Source organism: Crocodylus porosus, unplaced genomic scaffold, assembly GCF_001723895.1.
Source record: "Crocodylus porosus isolate Cpor-Errol unplaced genomic scaffold, CroPor_comp1, whole genome shotgun sequence".
In the NCBI taxonomy this organism is placed as follows: domain Eukaryota; kingdom Metazoa; phylum Chordata; order Crocodylia; family Crocodylidae; genus Crocodylus; species Crocodylus porosus.
The window spans coordinates 2,187,299-2,207,137 of record NW_017728934.1 but is presented as its reverse complement, the minus strand read 5'-3'; the positions used below and the strand labels follow the sequence as shown (position 1 = coordinate 2,207,137).

General features: G+C 42.9%; 2 protein-coding genes across 2 annotated transcripts in view; one reads left to right on the top strand and one right to left on the bottom strand.

The window, feature by feature from the left end:
* Positions 1-12,864, top strand: part of GNAI3 (G protein subunit alpha i3) — a 33,946-nt gene extending 21,082 nt beyond the window's left edge. The window contains exons 4-9 of the mRNA XM_019546280.1: positions 725-882; positions 5,424-5,552; positions 8,424-8,553; positions 9,210-9,363; positions 11,354-11,565; positions 11,671-12,864. Coding sequence (XP_019401825.1) covers positions 725-882; positions 5,424-5,552; positions 8,424-8,553; positions 9,210-9,363; positions 11,354-11,544 — 762 coding nt within the window. The 3' untranslated portion in view covers positions 11,545-11,565; positions 11,671-12,864. The remainder of the gene's footprint in view (positions 1-724; positions 883-5,423; positions 5,553-8,423; positions 8,554-9,209; positions 9,364-11,353; positions 11,566-11,670) is intronic.
* Positions 12,865-14,793: 1,929 nt separating this feature from the next.
* GNAT2 (G protein subunit alpha transducin 2) overlaps positions 14,794-19,839 on the bottom strand; it is a 17,029-nt gene continuing 11,983 nt past the window's right edge. The window contains exons 7-9 of the mRNA XM_019546281.1: positions 17,890-18,043; positions 17,143-17,347; positions 14,794-15,167 (exon numbers count right to left, since the gene is read on the bottom strand). Coding sequence (XP_019401826.1) covers positions 17,157-17,347; positions 17,890-18,043 — 345 coding nt within the window. The 3' untranslated portion in view covers positions 14,794-15,167; positions 17,143-17,156. The remainder of the gene's footprint in view (positions 15,168-17,142; positions 17,348-17,889; positions 18,044-19,839) is intronic.

Here is a 19,839-nt window from a genome sequence, read left to right as displayed (position 1 = left end):
TGTTAATTTCCCTATAGAAAAGTGAGGGGCTGAGTCTTCTAGTAAGTGTTTCACATAATCTGGTGCAAGCATACACTTGAGTCCTGATCTGAGTCCATTCTGTCTGCCTAAATGCTTTAGTTTAGAAATTAGTATCACATTTATTTTTGACAGTCTGTGTTTGAGATGACGGTCCCTCAAAACTTTAAGCCTGTAATCATCCTAGGTTTTCTTTTTGTACTTGAATTTTATTTACTCCAATATAATGCAGTGCTGTCTTCCTGATAACTTTTTATGTCCAAAACTGCATTTAAAGTGCAATTTGTTCATTAGTCTGTTGTACAGTATTGGTATTCTGTTGTAGCAGCTCTGGAGAAATGGACTGTACAAGAAGGAATGTTGAAGGTTCATGTTGCCTTTATGTAACTGTCACTGAACTTATAAGAATCACAGTATGTGTTGCATGCTACAGGCTGCCACCCTCCTCTGGTTGACACACCCAAAATTCCCTGATGCTGTATGGGCTTTGGGAAGCTTGCTGTTTGCTCAGTCCAGGCATTTCTTGCTGAAAAGTGAGTGTTCACATGAAGGACTAGTGGATGAGGTGTGGGAGGGGCACCTGGCCTTACTAGTGTGTGACTGTTCGTTTCTGGCATCTCACAACTGTTAGTGCAAGTATTTATGAGTAAAATGATTGTTGTTTAAAGTGTCACACTTACTGACTTGGGTCGCTCTTTTCTTGCAGGATGACGCCCGCCAGTTGTTTGTATTAGCCGGCAGTGCGGAGGAGGGAGTAATGACTCCTGAACTTGCTGGAGTGATTAAACGGTTATGGAGGGATGCTGGGGTTCAGGCCTGCTTCAGCAGATCTAGAGAATATCAACTTAATGACTCTGCATCATAGTAAGAAGCACTTACTGTTTGCTCTGTTTTGTACCACAAGAATAGTATTGGTACTTGGGCTGTATCTAGTGGGTATTTTCAGCAATAAACATCCTCCTTCTAAAGGACAGACCAAGCTTTTAACGTGAATAAAATCATAATCTGGGACTTTTTTAAGCTGAGTAAGCCAGCAGCATGTTTATATGGCTGGGGGGCCAGCCTGTGATATGAGTGCCACAGGCAGCCTCTGTGCATGACACATGGCAGACCAGGGCGAGAACAGGAAGAACAGTGGCAGATGGGGTAAAAAGCAGTGGCAGGGAGCACGGCAAAGGACAGCAGGGAAGGGGACTGGAGTGGCATTTGAAGAGTGTGGAGCTAATTTTGTGCCTCACCTGCAAAAAGGTTGTTCCCTCTCTTCCCCACTGTATGCTATTATAGGAGGCCTGGCCCTGAAGGATAACTGCGTGCTTTTGTATCTCGATGCGTTATGCATATCTCCTTGCTGCAGTTGTCCTAAAATGTAGCTAGCTAAGATACCACTCTGAAATTAGACTAGCTTGGCTTGTTCAGATCTAACAGGTTTTTTGGAAGTTCATCTAGGTTCTGATCTACAGCAGCAAACTGCACTGCTCTGTAAGCAATTAACACACTTTTTGTAAACCAGTCTCTGTTTCTAGCACGTATTGATTTAATTCTCAACTGGAAGCTTTGGCCTGAATTCAGCAACACCTTGATATACCTATGAAGGGTTTGGTGGGTGTTACTTCCTTGTTCCTTCATGGTACATTTTACTGCCTGTTGCATAATGACCATTAGGACTCTTACATTAAATTTATACTTATCTGGGGAGGGAGGGAATCTGAAGACTTATGCTTGTACTTGGTTTGGCATCTTGCTTTCTTGGAGGCACACTTAAATAAATCTGCTCTTCCCTTTCATTGAGGATTCTGAAGGTCACTTTCTGCAAGGGCAAGCTAGAAATGGATGAGACAACTGGCTTCAAGTAGGCATAGCGAGACAGAGAGAGCCCATGAGGTGGGTTTCACCCTGTCTCGGGGTGGGCAAAATGTGGGCCAGATATGGCCTGTGGGGCCTCTTTTTAAAATTTAGAAAAAATCAATATTTATCTGCCCCTGGCTGCCTGTCATGCGGCACTCAGTGGCTTGCCAAAACTCAGTAAGCGGCCCTCCACCTGAAATAATTGCCTGTCCCTGCCCTATCTGGACACCTCTGAACTTGGGTCATCTTTCCTGAACATGAATTCCTTTTCAGATCCAAAAGGACTGGCTACAGAGGATGGTAAGAATGGGTGAATTGTGTCCTTTGCTCGCAAGTGAGCAAAAAAGAGCATCCAGCCAGTCTCAGGAAGACCTTCGTGGTTCTCTCTTTCATGCTGGTGTGGGCCTTTTGGCGAGGCCTCTCCAGAAAGCATGAAGCTTGGTTGTTTTACATCTTGATTCACCTGAATACTTCCCTGCAGGTTTTATGGCTCTTGTGACCTCTCCTTACTGTGAGCCTTTTGTGTTCTGTTTCCCTAGAGGCATGTTAGTGACAGTCCCTTTCTTGCTCAGTAGCCTACAGTGTCTTTCATAATAAATGCTTTGTATGAATCTCTTGGAGCTTTCAGCCATTTGTTTGGCTTTAAATGTTGGGAAGAACACTTTCAAAGGAAACATGACTGCATTGTTAGGAAAATGCCATCGTGGTGCTCATGTGAACTTGGGAAGGAAGGGGAGTCTGTTCTAGCTGCCAGCTGAATCCTGTCCAGCTCATTGATTTCCCAAAATCTGGTTTTTCCTTTTAGCAGAGCTGAGAGAAACCAGCCTTCCACATAGCTGTATTGTTCTCTAACTTTGGGGTTTAGACTGTTCTAAAGATGGCTAGTTTCATGGTTTCAGATGGGACATAAGAAATCCTGATGCAGGCAAAGACTGGCTGATTTGCCTCCAGATTGACACAGGTTTACCTAGAAAAGTTTGGGAGCCTTTGGGCAAACTTCGGGCTTCCGTTGAAAGACTTCACTCCCTCTCTAGTCATAGCCTTAGTTGTATTCAGTTCCCTGTGTGCTTGAGTCAGGAAGGGAGCTCATTAAACTGAGTGGGCATATAGGAAGACATGCATCTTGGGCTAAATCCTGTCTCGCTATGTGTGTTTCCACACCTTGATGGTATTTTCCTTTTTGGCAAGAAATGTCCTTTGTGTACCTGCTGGAAGTAGTTTTTAAAAAGAAAGAGCCCCCTTCTATTATACCCGGTAGCCTGGTGGTTAGAGTACCTGCCCATAGGACAGAAGACTTTTTGTGTTTTGAGGCCCATCCAGAGTGGGTCTGAATCTTCACTTTCTGTTACCTAGGAAAGTGCTCTAATCACCAGGCCATGGGCCAGGCCTTACCCAGACTCTTCTCCAGCCTTGCTCTTGAGGCAGACTCCCAACACCTTACATCTACTTTTTGTTAGATAAACAGCCCTTGGAAAGCTCTCTGTCTTTTGAGAGCAATGCCTTCCAGGGCAGTAGCCATCTACTGAGCTACACATCCCCTGCCCTCATGTTCTTTTATGTCCATACTTATCTCATCTTGTCTGTCCTCTTTCCCTTTTGCCCCCACAAAGTCTAACACCTTTAAATTGTGGTTTTTGCCTGGCTGCTTTTCAGACTTGCCCAGCCTTACACACATACCTGGGCAATCCTATTTCACTGCATAGCAGCCCAGCTGGAGCTTAGCTTTACTGAGCCATACTCAGTAGGCTAGTGCCAGCAGTGCCAAATCACCAACTACACAAGTGCCAAAGCCTGCAGTTATAGCCAGATGCCCATCATGTGGGCATGTGCAGTGAAGTAGGATTTAGCCCAGTGGTTCTTGGAACAAGGCATTTGAGTAAAGTCTAAATTTTGCAGTAGTGAGAAAATGGTGGGTGATAAATAGAGGCTATTGGTTTGGTCTCTACACTACCCCCTTTCCTCCTTTATGTCCTGGCATATCTGCCATTTTTTAGCAGTGATACACAAATTCAGTAAAAGTCAGAACCTGAGTAGGATTTTGAAGCTGTATTGTGGGAAGCTTCCCCACCCCCCTCCCCACACACACACCTTGATTAGCGCTGCTGTCAGGATGGTGCTGTTTCTTCTTCCCTGAGAAGGTCACGAGCAACTGATGACAAAGAAGGGTGCTGAGAGAGCTCACCTGGCCAATTCACAACATGCATGTGCTTTTTGGGGAAACTGAATGAAGTGCAAAGACTTCCTAGTGTCAAGAGACCTTTGTGATTGCTGTTGTTCCAGTCATTCTAAAATGCATTTCTGCAGTTCACATGGGTTCACAGCGGCATGTACCTTGAATGAGTAGGTTTTCACATTTGCCTAATAGCCTGGATAAACTCTGTCATTGAGTCTTAACATTTACTTGCCCTTGAAATTCTCTGTGGACTTAACAGTCAAACAATTTTTGTCTAGTTGAAAAATCCAGATATCAGCCATTAGTGGAATGAGGTTCGCTAGACCCGGAGGAGTGTCGTTTTGAGCATTAGCGTGGGATTTTGCAATTTACTCGGTAGTAAAAATGGTCCAATCCTATGTAATTTCTCACCTGCCGCAAAAAGTTGATCATACTGGTTTAATTCCCTCCAAAAAGACTGAGGCTGAAACCTGACAGTGTTGGAGGCAGGTTATGAAAGTGCAAATGGAGGTTGCAGAGCATCTGCTTAAATAATTCATTGGCTAGTCACATTGGCCTGTTATCAATGTCAGGCTGTTGGTTGCCAGCCCTTTCGGAAGCACTTTCATTCTTCTGCCTATGGGATGCAACTTGTTCAGAGTGTAATACTTACTGTCAGTGCTGTTTAATGTACTGTACTCATTTTCTTGGCTTTCCTGTTTGTGTAGTTGCTTTTCTACCAGTGTCTTACACCTAGGTTTGAGTGGCTGTCTGGAACATAGTTCAGCTTTTCCTGCTATGCTAGAAATTGTCAGGATCTTCGTGGTTCCCAGAAGTGTTCCTTCACAAAAAATTTAACGAAGCTACTTTTGTCAGATGCAGTTGTACTAATACCTAATAAGAAATATGCCTGTTAAATGGCTGAGAAATTTATTCTCTGAACTAGCAGGAAGCTTGACTGTTGCCCTAGTTTGGTGGGGGCTACCTGTTTGGCAGACATGCCACAAATTAGCCCTGCATCCTCCTCAAGTGTCATTTTGATTCCCTTCCTCCATCCATTCTGCCGCTCTGCTTTTCTGCTCCCAGCCCTCTGTTCCCTGCCTGCTCTGCTTTCTGCTTTGCTGTCAGTGCCAGTTGTGGTACCTGTGCCTGCAAGATGGTCACTCCTGCCTTAGTGAGCATAAAGAATAGGTACAGCCAATCCTAGACAAATTATCCAAGAAGACATCCAGAGGCCAGGCCTGCACACATCCAGATCTATGTCACGCATGTTTAAGATTCATGCTGTGCTTAAAACCCTCCCCAACAAATTAATGCATTTTACTGAGGCTTTCTTCTGCATTTTATAAAAGATTCATAGCCTAAGGAGACTAAAAAAAGCCTGTTTTGTGTTGTGTGTTTCATTCAGTTACCTAAATGACTTGGATCGAATATCTCAGTTGACCTATATTCCAACTCAGCAAGACGTTTTGCGGACCAGAGTTAAAACTACAGGCATTGTGGAAACTCACTTCACCTTCAAAGACCTATACTTCAAGTGAGTATGGTGCACGGTGGGGCTGCATTCATCTCTGCAGACTGTACTTTTTCTTTTTCTAGGTGAGAGTTACCTGGTGCTCAGTTGCTGGTGGCTATCTAGTTTCCCTCTTGTGTGTACCGTGGAACCTTCTGTTTATTCGTGTTCCAAGTAATTGCATACAGTTCTTTGTAGTTTGTATTAAACTCTGTTCTTACTGGAGTTGCTCACTTGAGTTGCCAGTTTGACTTTTATTTGCATTCTTTTGTTCTTTCCAGCTGCTTTTATGTTGGAAGCACAGACACAGGTACTGGACGCTTATTTACAGGTTCTGGAATACTAAAAGGACACTGTTGGCTCCTGGTTATAATCTGAATGCTTTAACCCTTTCATTTGACATATAAGGATAAGAGCCCTTCCCTGCAGGCTCAGCCCTGTGGGGCTTTTGTCTGGACTGCATGGCATCCGTAGCAAAGCTGTGGATGAAATTGTGCTGACTAACTACTGCTGCAGAGCAGCAAAAGGCATGCGTAAGGGGGGGTGGGGGGTGGAATAGCTGCCTTTGTATGACTGTGTGTAGTGGAGAGGATGTGTCCTCTAGTCTAAAACTGTTTGGAGTGGTTATGATATTCAGCTAATCTTGACAGTGTCCCTTTTAAGTATGAGTAATGAGTTCCCTGTATCCTTCATGCTGGCTCTGAGTTATGGGGGGTTGGTGCACTTTTCCCTAGCTGTTTTACCTAGTCTTGTAGACGAACCTTTGCTTTGGATCCCAAGCATGTCCTTTACAAAGCTAGGCCCTTACTTAGATATCAGTTCGGTACAACAGTGTCAGAAAAAAATGCAGTATTTGTGTTCTGGGCCGAGCTCTCTTTCTTTTCTGGAACGTTGTCATTGAGCCTTTGTTATATAAGGCTTTTAAACGATCATTTGTTTGCCAGCCATGATTTTAATCTTTCATTACAAAACCAGGCTTTAAAGAGGCGTAGCAAAAATCTATGCATTTGGGCTCCCAGCACAATTTGGCTGCATGCTTCTTGGGGAACAAAGCTGTCTTGGCTTCTAATTTGTGAATTGGTTAATAAAAAATGGCTGAATATTTTGCATCACAGAGCTATTTTTATGGCTGCTGGTTAGCTCCAGGGAAGACTTATCTTCTTTCATGATGTATTAGGATTAACATTTACCGGTAGTAGTGTACAGTGCTTTTTTTAAGCCATTTTTTTTCTGCCTAATGAGCTATTGGGCTAGAGGTAGCAGGCATGGTAGTTTAACCATTTCTTTGCAGTGATAGCGATTTTTAGAACTTAACTGGCATGCTATCTAATGTACGCTATGGAGATCCTTTCTAAGGTATTGCAGCCTTTTCCAGTACCCAAAAGGACATAAAGCCATTATCGTTTTCTTCATCTAAGATGGTTTCATGGCCACCAATGCTAAGAAAGTACATGACTTTAAGATAGAAGGGTATAGGCAATATTCAGCCAAGAGGCATTTTTGGAATACATGGACTTGTATGGAGTTTCTTACCATGTTGCTAAATACTTTTTTAGTAAGTTATATCAGTGGTGGAATAGTAGCACTATGGAAACATGTCACCTTTGGAAACTGGCTTATGCATGGCTCACAAGGCCGTCACAGACTAATTGGGCATCCATCAGAATTGGGATGTTATGTTTCCCATCTTGGGGGATTTGCCTGCTAAGGAGAATGTTTAGGTAAATATTAAGCACAAAGCAGCAGTCATTTTCCTCAAAGCTTACTTTATCTACCCATCATCCTATGTTATAAATTTGGGACTTTACTCCAATAACAGACTGAGGTGTCTGACTGACATCTGATTTGAATACAGGATCACCTTGGAGAAGCTGGGCTCTGAGGTCACTGCTGCTTTGCAATAACAGCAGAGGTAATGGAGACCACTGCTGGCTAAATAAAAAGGCTGTAACTTCATACAAAATTCCATCTTTCCTATTATGTTCCACTGGGACAACTTATCTTAAATGAAAGTCTGGAGTTGCTGAACCACAATTCTGGCTCCTTTTGTTGGAATCATTAAATAGTATTACTTTTGGCAGACTCTGAATAGTTTCTGTCTTCTCTGCCTGTTTGCTCTGATAATCGTAAACATTGATTTTTGTTTCGTAGCTCTTGGATATTGACTTGTTTGACGTGATTTAAATTAATAATCTCAGCCAGTCAGAAAACAATAGGGAATATTGCCTCCTTTTTTTTTTTTTTTTCCTCAACATTTTGGAGAAGGGAGTGTTGTAATTTTCCAGGAAATTAGCATCTTTGTTTATTGCTAGATATCTTCTTGCAATATTTAGATTTCCTTTCTCTGAATCTTTCCAATCTAGTATCTCACTAATTATATATTTAACTGCTACAGCACCCAACCTCTTACATTTTGCCTGTGTGTTTTTCAGTAGTAAGGTGCTGGTCATGTTACCCATAATATTTCCTACCAAGCACATTCATTGGAATAATTGAACTATGTAGAGTGGGTGCTCCGAGTCCAGCCCAAGCAACCGGGTTACTTCTACAGGGGATACAGTAACCAAGGCAGAGTGCCAAGATGAAGTAGCAAGCTCCTACCCTAGTTAGTGTTACAACAAAGGCTTTCTTTTTAAGATTTAGCTCTTTCTGCTGGAAGCAAAGCTTTATATTTTAAATTAAAACATAATTTATCTGGGGGGGAACACATCTCTGAATAAGATGATTTGAGTTTCTGCTGGCCTTATTAATGATAAGGCTTTGTATCTCTAAATTTCTCCTACATTCTGCTGGTCTGAAAAAACTTAAATTTTTTAAGCTTCGCCACATCATGCAGTTAATTAAGAAGGTGAGCATTGCATAATATCCGAGCCATTTTTCTCTTCCATCTTTCAGGATGTTTGATGTTGGTGGCCAGCGATCAGAAAGAAAGAAATGGATCCACTGCTTTGAAGGTGTGACAGCTATTATATTCTGTGTAGCCCTCAGTGATTATGACCTTGTCCTTGCTGAGGATGAAGAAATGGTACGTTCCTTTAGAATTATTAACATGCGGTTGCATCCTGCAGTGAGATAATTGAGGTGGAAGTTAGTTTCAAGCTGCTGTAGACTGTATTCAGTTTAAGGACCTATCAACGTAATATTCTTTGCGCTCTGTTTGGGATGCTGAGAGAGCAGTGTGTCTCCTAAGAGGTCTGGCCATAGCACCACAAGTTTAATAATAAACTCATGGGAATTGATGTTTTTCTCCTCAACTTTCTAAAAAAAAAACCCCCCAAAACATTTTGATTGTGTGGTTGCTGTTATTGCTGCCTGTTTTGTTAAGCACTAGTGCATCTCCTGGACTGGAAGAAAAGCTGACCCTAGTAGAAGGTTATGGGATGGTAAACTGGCAAGAACATTAAAGTGAATGGGGATTAGACCACCTCTGATCTGACCACTAGTTATGACCAGACACAGCATAAATTTCCTGATCTTCCCTTGTATGACACTTTGTTATTAGTTCCTGCGTAGTACAATTTTAATAGATTTATAGCTGGAAGGGACCTCAAGAGATCATTGGATAGTTTAGCTATCATGTTTTGTATTTTTAATGCCAGTGGCTTTCTTCTAAATATAATCAACCCACCTTTCCCAAGTGACTGCTGGAATGATGCACTTTTTCTCTCAATTACTTTTTAGAACCGGATGCATGAGAGCATGAAGCTGTTTGATAGCATTTGTAACAACAAGTGGTTTACGGACACTTCCATCATCCTCTTCCTCAACAAGAAAGACCTGTTTGAGGAAAAGATTAAGAAGAGCCCACTAACAATCTGCTACCCAGAGTACACAGGTAGTGCTGGGGCCAGGGGTGAACTCAGTCTTGTGCTGATCTGTTGAAAGGAACATTTCAGATCACTGTGATTTTTAGAAGGAGTATGGGCTTGTCCACCTGTGGCAAAGTTAGAACTAGGTCTTCTCCCCCTGGTTCTGTTGAGTTACTGTCCACATGTTTCTTTGACTTAGATGAGTTATACTAATTTACCTTTGTGGTACAGACACACACTTACCTGGCAGGAGAGACACCATGATCAATCAGGTGGTTTTCCCAGGGTAATTGTCTCTGGTATGTCCTCCATAGGAGGTCTATGTTGAGCAGATTCTTTCTGGTATTGGGTGGTGGAACTGGAGCGTGCTCCATCCACTCCATGCATTGACCTGGTATTGCAGTGCTTCCAGGACCGGTGCAAAAAAACAGGAAAAAAAAAAAGTTTCTTTGGCTAGAAGCACATTTGGAAAATGTGAGGTCTTTCTGCATCTTGGGTCCTTTATAAGGAAAGTCTTTTACTTCAATGTCAGTACTGAAGGTATTTTATAAAAGATGTCTAGATAGGTTGAACACTAGATAATTCGTACGCATTAGCAAACACAGCCCCCCTTGCATTAGAGTACATATTACATCTGTACTCCAAAAGCACAGGTAGAACATCTTCACTAGTGTGGCTGGTAGGCCTTCTCTTTATTTTTATTTATTTAAAAAACAAAAACAAAAAAACAAGGTCATTTAAAGGGAATTTTCCCCCCTTCTCTTTGCTACTTGTGTTTTGGGCTTTTTTGCCTTTCTCAGAAACATTGGGGTTAGCCCCAGTTAAGGTTGGAGATTTGACTGCTGGGAGTTAAACCCCTGGTAGGGGTGCATCAATAGATTTCTTTTGGACCAGTACTAGTGGCTGATTTTTTTGAGCCATATTGGCTGATACTGATCTGATTGCTGACTTATGCAGCCGGGCAGCTTGGAGAGCATTGTGTGGCTGTTAAGTCTGTTGTGGAGGAAGGGGCGTAGGGGGGTGCAGGTTGAGGCCCCTGCAGTGAGGGAGGGAGAGGGGCAGGTGCTGCACAGCTGGGGCAGAGTATGGGGCAGCTGTGAGCAGCTTGTCTGGGGGGTACAGGGAGGGGTAGTGACCCTGCCACTGTATGCACCCTGGGAGGGCAAGGGGGATGTGTCCCCAGATGTGTGCATGAAGCAAGGGTAGGCTGGGACCAGGGTGGCACCATGCTCTTCCTGACAAGGGGCTGGACTGGGCTGCACCTGGAGATTTAGCAGGGAACATAGTTCTCTTCTGTGGATCTCTTGAGGGTATTTTTAACAAATTACTTCCTGTCTTTGTAATGGCAGAACACTGACAGTGGCCTTGTCCCTCCTGCTTTACCTGCAGCAAGTTAAAGGGTGTTTTTAATGTTGCCAAGATTGTGCCTGGTGGCTGTGTGTGAGGGTTGTTCACAAAGTGTTTAACAGATTAGATGAGAGCCTCTCTCTGGTACCATCAGGAGAGGGGTGATCCTGCCTTGAGTAAGAGGTTGAACCTTGCAACCCTTCTTTTGCATAGTTCTATCATCTGCTATCTGATCAAATTGTGTATTCATAGCCAAAATGATTAAGACCTCTTTAGATTCAGTCACTCCTGTCAGTTGTTTCTACTCCCAATTGAGTGTTGTAGGCATTTTGTGTATTTCTAGCGTGATGCTTTATTATCAATAATTTTATACAGTGTTTTATCAGTAGATTTCAGAGCTCTTTGTGAAGATGGTAAGTGTCATGATCCCTATCTTATAGATGAGGAAACTAAGACAGAAGTTTTAAAATGACTTGCCCAGGGTGACACAGGAAGCCAGTGACAGAGATGGGGAGATCATTTGGCTATTAAAAAGGGCTAAAGTTGAATTTGCAGCTTCTTACAGCCATGCCTTCTCCTTTGAGCAGAAATGAAGCCAGACATTTTTAGATGTATATAAGCTTTCTACTGCAAACATGTAGCTAAAGTAAGGTATCTCTTATGTTCCAGGCTCTAATACGTACGAAGAGGCAGCTGCATACATTCAGTGTCAGTTTGAGGATCTGAACAGAAGAAAAGACACCAAGGAAATTTATACCCACTTCACATGTGCCACTGATACCAAGAATGTGCAGTTTGTGTTTGATGCTGTTACTGATGTTATCATTAAGAACAACCTGAAAGAATGTGGACTCTATTAAGAGGACGTGGTGGGAGAAAAGGTAAAATGCTGAAATGTCTGGCTGCTCTGAGAGCAATAGACTCACACTTGCAACTCAGTCTTTTTTGACACATGCTTTCATTAATGCTCAGTGTTCTTCTTTCAGTTTTTATGATGTGGCGTTTTGAAAACCAGACTGTTCCCCTGCTGCCTCATGGGACAGCTGCAAGCATGAACAGGACCAAGGGAATGAAAACAGCATGCAGAATCCTTGCATTCTTTAGCACAATCTTCTGTATTAGGGACCTTTTTATCGATATGGGATGTTGAAGATATCAAAACGGAACAACTGTTAAGTGTGATTTGATCATTCAGGCATCAGTCGGATTGCATAATCTTAAATGTGCACAGCTGTTGTGAAGCTGAGGTGCTGGATTCCAGAACTTCAGTATGTAGCTTTCTCTTTCTTTGATTAACAAGCCACCACTAGTCTGTTTTTAAGGTTTTTCCATCAGATATGTATAATATATATATAAACTTTACTAAATTTTATTTCTTTATTTGCAAATGAATTTTGTTTTAAGAAAACATAAGAAAAAAAAACACTTAACTATGCACATGATGTGACCAGATCATGCAGAAAGTATTCCTCTTAGTAGGAACTCTTTGTTTTTAACACTTGGTATGGTCAGAATTTAATATTTCTGCAACTACTTAAAAGATCTGTAGCGCTCTTCTGGCTATAGCTTTGGCTTCTGATGTGTAATTTGTTTTCACCCTGCTGCAAATACGTTCTGGCTCTGAAAAGAAGTGGCAGAACTTGCTGTAGCAGGATAAGTCCTTTTTAGCTTATGTTTGGGGATTAACTTGGTATATGCTGATTTACCAAATCGAGATTTGAGCCCCTCTAGTAAGATTCAAGCCAGCTTCTTGGGTAAAAACGTACCTGGGACAACTTCAGCTGGAGAAACAAATTACTATATTCCAAACTGGATGGAGCGTGCGTGCTGCTACCAAGCTACTAAATCAACCACTTGGATTCTTGTGCGTTTTTTTTGGTCTAAACCAGTGGGGAATTCTGTAAAAGATGCACCTTTGTTCTGCATTTACCATGGCCTTTTATGTTCAGAGACTTTTAAATTGTATTGATAGCATGCTTTACTTTGTAAATGTTGTGCCAAAATTCCTGTTTGCCATTTGGTTTTTATTGTAGTAATGTTCTTAACCATTCAGCACATTCCTTTGCTGAAACCATTGCATTATGAGACTCGTTTTCCCAATTTGTCACGTGTACAGTTTCAACCTGTTAGTTGTTGGCAGTATTAAAATGGTGAGTAAACAGTTCATTTTTCCTAATTTATTCTTGACATTCTGGAAATGTTCTTCCATACTGCTCACTTCACTTTGTTTTTTTTGCAAGCTGACTGAAGGCAAGAGGGGCAGCCAGTTGCAAATGCACTTAGTAGGCTAGGCTGACCCTTTTTAAATACAAAAGTATTGGAGCCACTACTGTCTTGCGCAGTGCAACCTTCTTTTACCATGAGGATTTGGTTTTATGGGCACAGGTATCCATTCATCAGATTTGCTGACTGTAGTTTAGTCTCTTGCTCATTTACAGCTAGAGACATAGTCTGAAATCGGGCAGAGGCCAAGACAGGGTGCCGCCTTTTAAAAAACCAACTGAATGAGTGAGTCCAGTTCATAGCCAGTGTTGCTTCATCAATTGAAAGCATTAAGAAAAGAGAGAACACACTAGAAGTCCATTTAAAATAAGTGGAGACAAGCCAACTTGCAGAATGCCTGTCACGATAGTGGTACTATGCTTTTAGACAACGCTTTAAACTCCTTAAGAGAGATCCTTGTAGGCAAACACCATATTCTTTGCTAGGGATAACCCTCGTAATGTGTAACACCATTTGTTAGGTCCGGACAGCTCCTTCACAAGTAACTGTCAGCTATTGAAGTGTGAAACGCTCGCCTTTTAACCAGATCGTCTAGGCTGTACTGCAGACTCGGTGATACTTGGAGTTGCTTAGTCAGTTTCTGAAACATAAATGTGCCCTCATCCCTTCAGTGACACTGTATGCCCAAATTGTTCTACTTGATGCTACAAGAGTCTCAACACTTCTTTATTTTTTCTCATTAGTTTGGGTGGGACTGAAGGGTGTTTGGCACCTATCAGCATCAGGCTATTAAAAGTTAACGGCTTCATGGAATCAAGAGAGCAAGCTGACTGAGGCATGCATACTATCATCCAGGTCTGCAGTTTGAACACGCTGTATGCGTTGGGTTTGTTCTATAGCCACCCTGCCCATGGACCAGCTTGACTTCATTGAAGATCTGTATGTGCAGCTGCTATGGAAATAAGTGGAAAATGTAGAACATAAGTAAAAATAGTACTGAGGAAGCTTGCTCGAGTTGGGTTTTGGGAGTCAAGAATGACACAGGAAGGAAACGCTTTAAGAAATGAAATGTTAAAGGAGAACGAATGAGCCATTCATTTCATGCACATTTCTTTTTATTTTGGCTTTGCTACAGTTTCTAAGTGAAGCTCCATACATGACTTCTGCAAAGCACATTGAGAAGATACAAGACTTTGTCTACAGTGATAGCATAGGCTTATTTACTTATGATAAAGAGCAGACAACTTTAAATAGCAGAATGAGAATCTTTTCGAGTACTGTAACTATTTTTTGTCTCCGGCATCCAGCCTGTTCCTTCTGATTTCTCGCTGTGAAATGTTTCCTTAAATCCTAATAAGTCCGATACTATTTCTTAAAAGTTCTTCTGATCATCTAGGCTAGAGATCAGTGAGGCATCATGAGCAACAGTCTCTGAAGCAAAGAGCAGATGTAGCAGTGAGAGGATAGGTATTGCTAGGCTATATGGACAAGCCTGTTTGAGTTTGGAAGGGTTGGGAGTGAAATGGGTCAAGGTTCCAGGCTATTTGTACATAGAGAAAGTTGGATAGTAGAAGCAGTCAATCAGCTCCTTAAGGCTGTGGGGAGAAATTCCACCAGTTTCAGGGATCTGCACATTAACTTTCTCCAGTGGAAGGTTTGAACATTTCAAATAACTATTGGGACTTATTTACAACTAGTAAACAGGCTGCTGTTTAATGCATCTGGGAAGACGTTAATTATCTTGAACGTAAATGGATTCAGATCTCCACATTCAGGAATTACTTTTAGGTCAGATCACTCGCACACTTGTTTTAATGGCTTCCCCCATCTTTATAGGTGTGGGTTTTCTCTGGGATTCCACCAAAGGATTGGTTTCACTTTTTTTTTCATGTTAGGTCTGCAGTGCCTTTTTAGATGCAGCTGTGTAGATGTGTGGTGTTCTGGTATCTCTTCCCCATTTGGCGTGCCAAAAACTGCGCTGTCAAGTGTCAGATCACGCTGGATTGCTGCGGGCTCTCTCTTTAAAGTGTGCAAACTGAAGAGAGATTTTTTAAAAATAATAATAAAGGAGGAAATTACCCTGGCAGACAGCTGGGTGGCAGGAAGTTTAGCTGTGCCTTTCCAGGCAGGGCTTGTTCTTCGAAGTGCATGCTTTGCGTGCTGGGTAGGTCTTAGAAAAATTTTGCCCTATGTAGCTTTTGCTCACTTTGGCTCTGCTCAGCAGAACAATGATGCGATATGCAAGTCATTTTCTTTGCTGCTGGAAGGTGAAGTGCAAAGGGAAAATGGTGTTAAATACTTCAACATTACAAGGGCTTGAATGTTTTTAGATCGGTCACGTACAAATGCAGAGGATCAGTACTGGAGAATCTCACCAGGCAGTAGCAAACTATGTGATGCAGTGGCGGCGGGAAACATTCAAACTAGCCATCCCCATTTTTAATCCAGGGCTGGGCAAAGTCCATCCTGTGGGCTGGATTGGGCCCATGGTGGCCTCCATTTCCCAGCAGCTCCTGCCCCCATCACTAGCTGGTTTTCATGGAGACCCCAGGAGTGGCACATCAGTGACAGCACGGGGCCAGGTTTTCCATAGAGACTGGCCATAGCAGTGCTGGCAGCATGCGTGGCAGGGCAGGGAGCTGCTGCTGGGCTGGGATCCTGCAGTGGTGACAGTGGTACCCTAGGCAGAAGCATGCAGGCAGCGGATCACAGCTCTGCCCTGGCTCCAGACCACGCTGGCACTGCTGCAAGATCCCCAGAGCAACTCCATGCCCTGCCAGGGCCTGGTCTCCATGGAAACCCTGGCCCCATGCTGTCAGGGTCCCACAGCTACTGGAGGTCTCCATGGAAACTGGCCACAATGACATGGACAGGGACTGCTGGGAAATGGAGTCCGGCCACTGGCCAGATCTGCCATTTTGCCCCGCCCCCCCTGCTCTAATCAGACTAGCATAGAATTACCTTTTTCTCGTGTTTGCAACCCTAGTATGGTGCTAGACTTGATGTTGAGCTGCTGCCTTAATGCAATATCTTTCTTCATGATCAGAGCAGGTTTTTCCCTTGCTCAGAAGCTGCTGTTTGTAATGGGAAGACTTTTGCTGGTAGCAGACAATGCAGAAGTTAAAACTGGCTTTGCCCCTCTACCCTCAGCTGCATTTAACTGCAAGCTGCTTCATGCTGGCAGAGAAGCTGGCTGCTTGCCTCTGTTTTCGTGTTCCCGTTCACAGAGAATGAAAGCTCCAGTGTTGCTCACTTTGGGAGCTGTGCTATTGGAAGATGCTGGCTGCATGTGACTTTTTTGAAGGTCTGGGTGGAAAGAGAATAACGGTGCTGCGTTTTGCACAGGGAGCTGGCAGACGCACATATATCATAGCAATTTATTTTGTCATTAGCTCATTACTGTGGTTCATCAACCAACTCATATTGGCTAGTAGAAAGGCCAGCTAAAGCAGAACACTGCAGAGATCACTTGTTCCCTATCCACACTGGCAACTTATCTGTGTTAGCTGCTGTTCATATGCTATTGCTAGCCAGGATTGTGGATCACTTTTTCTGGCCAGTGATATTTATGGAGCACGTTCTAAGATTGTTGCCAATCCTAAAAGCAGTGAATTGCTTTTACAGTGAATTGTTCATGCAGCAACATGAACAATTATAATATTATACAGTTATAATTATATAGTTATAATTATAATACAGTTTGATCTTGTTTGCAGTGCACAGAGCTGGGTGTCTGTTGTTATTGGGTACGCCAGCACAGGCTTTGTAATACAGCGACTGGCTTTGTAATACAGTGCCTTAAGGTACCAAACTTTTCTGCTTCCTAAATGGATCCTATGGTTCCTGATAGTATAAAGGTTTCATTCCCCCCCACCCCCCCAATCTCTAAGGGACTGAATGGAAATGTTTAAATGGTGCCAACAAAGCTTTAAACAGTTTGTGCCATCTTTCCTGAACCAGGTATCTGGGACTTGTAACCCTTCCCATATAGTTGAGTAGAGCAAGGTACGGACAAGATGGGAGGGCTGCCTTGGTAAGAAAAAGGGATAGCCAGTGATTTAATGGCAGTATTGCTCTTATTGCCCAAGGAAACAGCAGAGCTTTTCAAGTCCTGGGGAGAGATCTTAAGAGTTGTCACCCTCCCACCACAAATTCCTTTTGGTGACAATGTGTCTAACTTTCTTGTAACTTGCCACTGGATTTTTTTTTTAAAGGTCTGTTTGAAACGATAGTACCTGCCAAAGCTGATTTAGAAGAGTCCGCAATCTTTGAGGTTTTCCTTGATAATGACATCCGTAACTGCGTCAAATACAAATTTGACGTTCTCTGTGTCTGTGGCACAGGTCATATGGCTGTAGACTTCTTTCACATCTCTTCGCATGTTCAAATCAAGAAACTGAATCTTGATGTAATTTCCTGCATCATCATATGTGTTGGAACCTGTTTTTGGAGAGGAAGTAATTACTGGTATGTGCCACTGATTAGGAAAGTCGCACTGTTTTAGAAACTCAGTCCTGCGTAGTTCTGCAAGTGCTCTTACCCAGGTGAGGAAACATAAGCTTTTGCCATTTGTTGCTTAGCTCCTGTTTTAAGAAAACTAAACACTATTTGAAGAGGTCTGGAATGAAAGATGTGGCTACTGAAATGCGTTCTCTACACCAGAGGTGCATAAGAGCCAGCAGAAGCTGCCTCTCGGTAGTGTTTCATTTTTGGCACCAGTCTTCCCAAACAGCCTCTAAGTTGTCATGTTTAACATGAATTTTGTGCTTTCCCCATTTGCAAGCCCAGTGAAATTTTAAGCCATGTGGCCAGTTGAACCCAAGAAAATATTAGGAGTCATGGCACCCTTGAGTCTTCCTACCAGTTATCAATGATTCTTTCTACCACTAGCTTAGAGTTTTTTAGATGACACTTAAGCACAGACCTTTTTCTTTGCAAATTACCATGGCCATGAAGGGGCGTACAGAATTATAAGAACTCACCATCATAGTCTGGAAAGCAGATGCTGAGATGTACTTTCTTGATCTTTTCCTCAAAGAGGTCCTTCTTGTTAAGGAACAAAATAATAGAAGTGGTAGCAAAGAACTTGTGGTTGCAAATACTGTTGAACAGATGTAGGGATTCGTGCATGCGGTTCTGAAGACAGACAAAAAGATCATTTTACTCTTCAGTGACACATCTGCTCTTAAAGCCCCTGTTCATTCTGGCTTTAAAAAGTAGACGGGGTTATTCATCTAGTTAAAGCACATCATGAAAGTATTTCCTCTCTGTAAAGCATCAAGCGTGTTGATCTCTGTAGGTTCAAACGATCAAATCTCTGGCTTTGTCCTAAAGCAGATGGATGCTAGACAAAAGCTGTTTCCTGTGCTACCAACTATACTTGCAGTCTCCACAGTGTTTTACAGTTGTATATGAGAAGATGGTGCTTTAACACATCTGTTTATAACGCTGAAGCCTTTGCTAGTCCTAAAAGCAGTTATCTATCTGCTGTTTGTTAGTAGCCCAGTTAGTAAGTCTAAGTAATCTGCTAGGCAGGCTTCCACTCACTGAAGGAAAAAAATATCCCTAATAGCCTAGCTTCTGTAAGCTTTGTGGTACAAATGCAACTGGTCTCTAATACTAGATGATGCTGGAGCATGAAGAGGAGCCAGGACATTACATTAATGAGGCTGTATCTTAAGCAAGGACTCTGTGTTCTGGGGTCTGGTTTATGATGCTTCTAATGAAGCTCTCTAGAGAATGGCTCCCAAGCTGTATTTCACGAGGCTGGGGTGGGTAGTGTATGGATTGCACCCCTCCCTTTTCATTTAAGAGAAGAGAGTACATGATCTGTGAAAATGACCTTCCCATTCCTCCTAAGCTGTTTTTTTTTTTTTTTTTTTTTTCCCCTGAGGTGATTAGTACTGCTGGGAAACCTCCCAAGTTAATTCTTCTATGAGAGGCAGAGAAGCAAGTGCCTGTTTGGAGGATGGTTATATCTGCAATACAGGAGGGTTGCTGTATTAGCTGTCTTAATACAGCCTGTACAAGCTGTATTAGCAGCTAATTAGCTGTCCTGGAAAGCAGTGCTGATTGCAGAGAGGGAGGCAGGGAGGGGAGAGACAGATAACCTTTTACCAGTTTCTGCCTGGTCACTGTTGGCTTTCTCTGCTCTTCACCCTCCTTTCTCCTGGTTTCAGAGAGAGGCTGAGAGCATCTGTGGAGCCCGAGTCCTGCCTGATTGCCAGCATCAAAAATATTCCCTGCTGACTGCGCTCCTGTAGCTTTGCTCTGATGTTTTGATGTTATTTGCACACAAAAAGGATGTTCTAGTGAGACTCTTACTCAACGAGCCTGGGGGCTGAGCTGGGGATAAGTGTCTTTTTCCCTCCTTCCCTCGGATTGGAACTGAATAGTGACATATTTACTCACATGCCACAGACCTTTGCCCCCCCCCCCCCAATTCATCATCTCAAATTGAGAGGTGTGTTTTAAGTGTGGAAGCTGATTTCTGCACCAGTGTGAATGCATGGGGACGCTGGAATGGCTGTTGAGGGTTGGCTCTGTGCTGGGCTCCAGCTGTGGGACAGAGTCATCTCTTCTCCATCTCTTACTCTCGCCTTGCAAGCTCTACAGCTCAAGCTTTAACTCCATCAAGGCCATTGCCAGCAGCTTTCCTACATTTTCAAAACAAGGTATGTGTCTAACTGGGGGGCACGGGGTATGTGAAGAAAGAAGGTAGACACTGCAAGAATGAGTCTATAGAATCATATCACAGAATCACAGAAGTCGGGTCAGAAGGGAGCTTGTAGATCTTCAAGTTCGACCCCCTGCCTGGGCAGGAGAAAAAACTGGGCTCAAATGATCCCAGCTAGGTAGGCATCAAACCTCCTCTTAAAGACCCCCAGGGTAGGAGCCAGCACCACTTCACTTGGAAGTTGGTTCCAGATCCT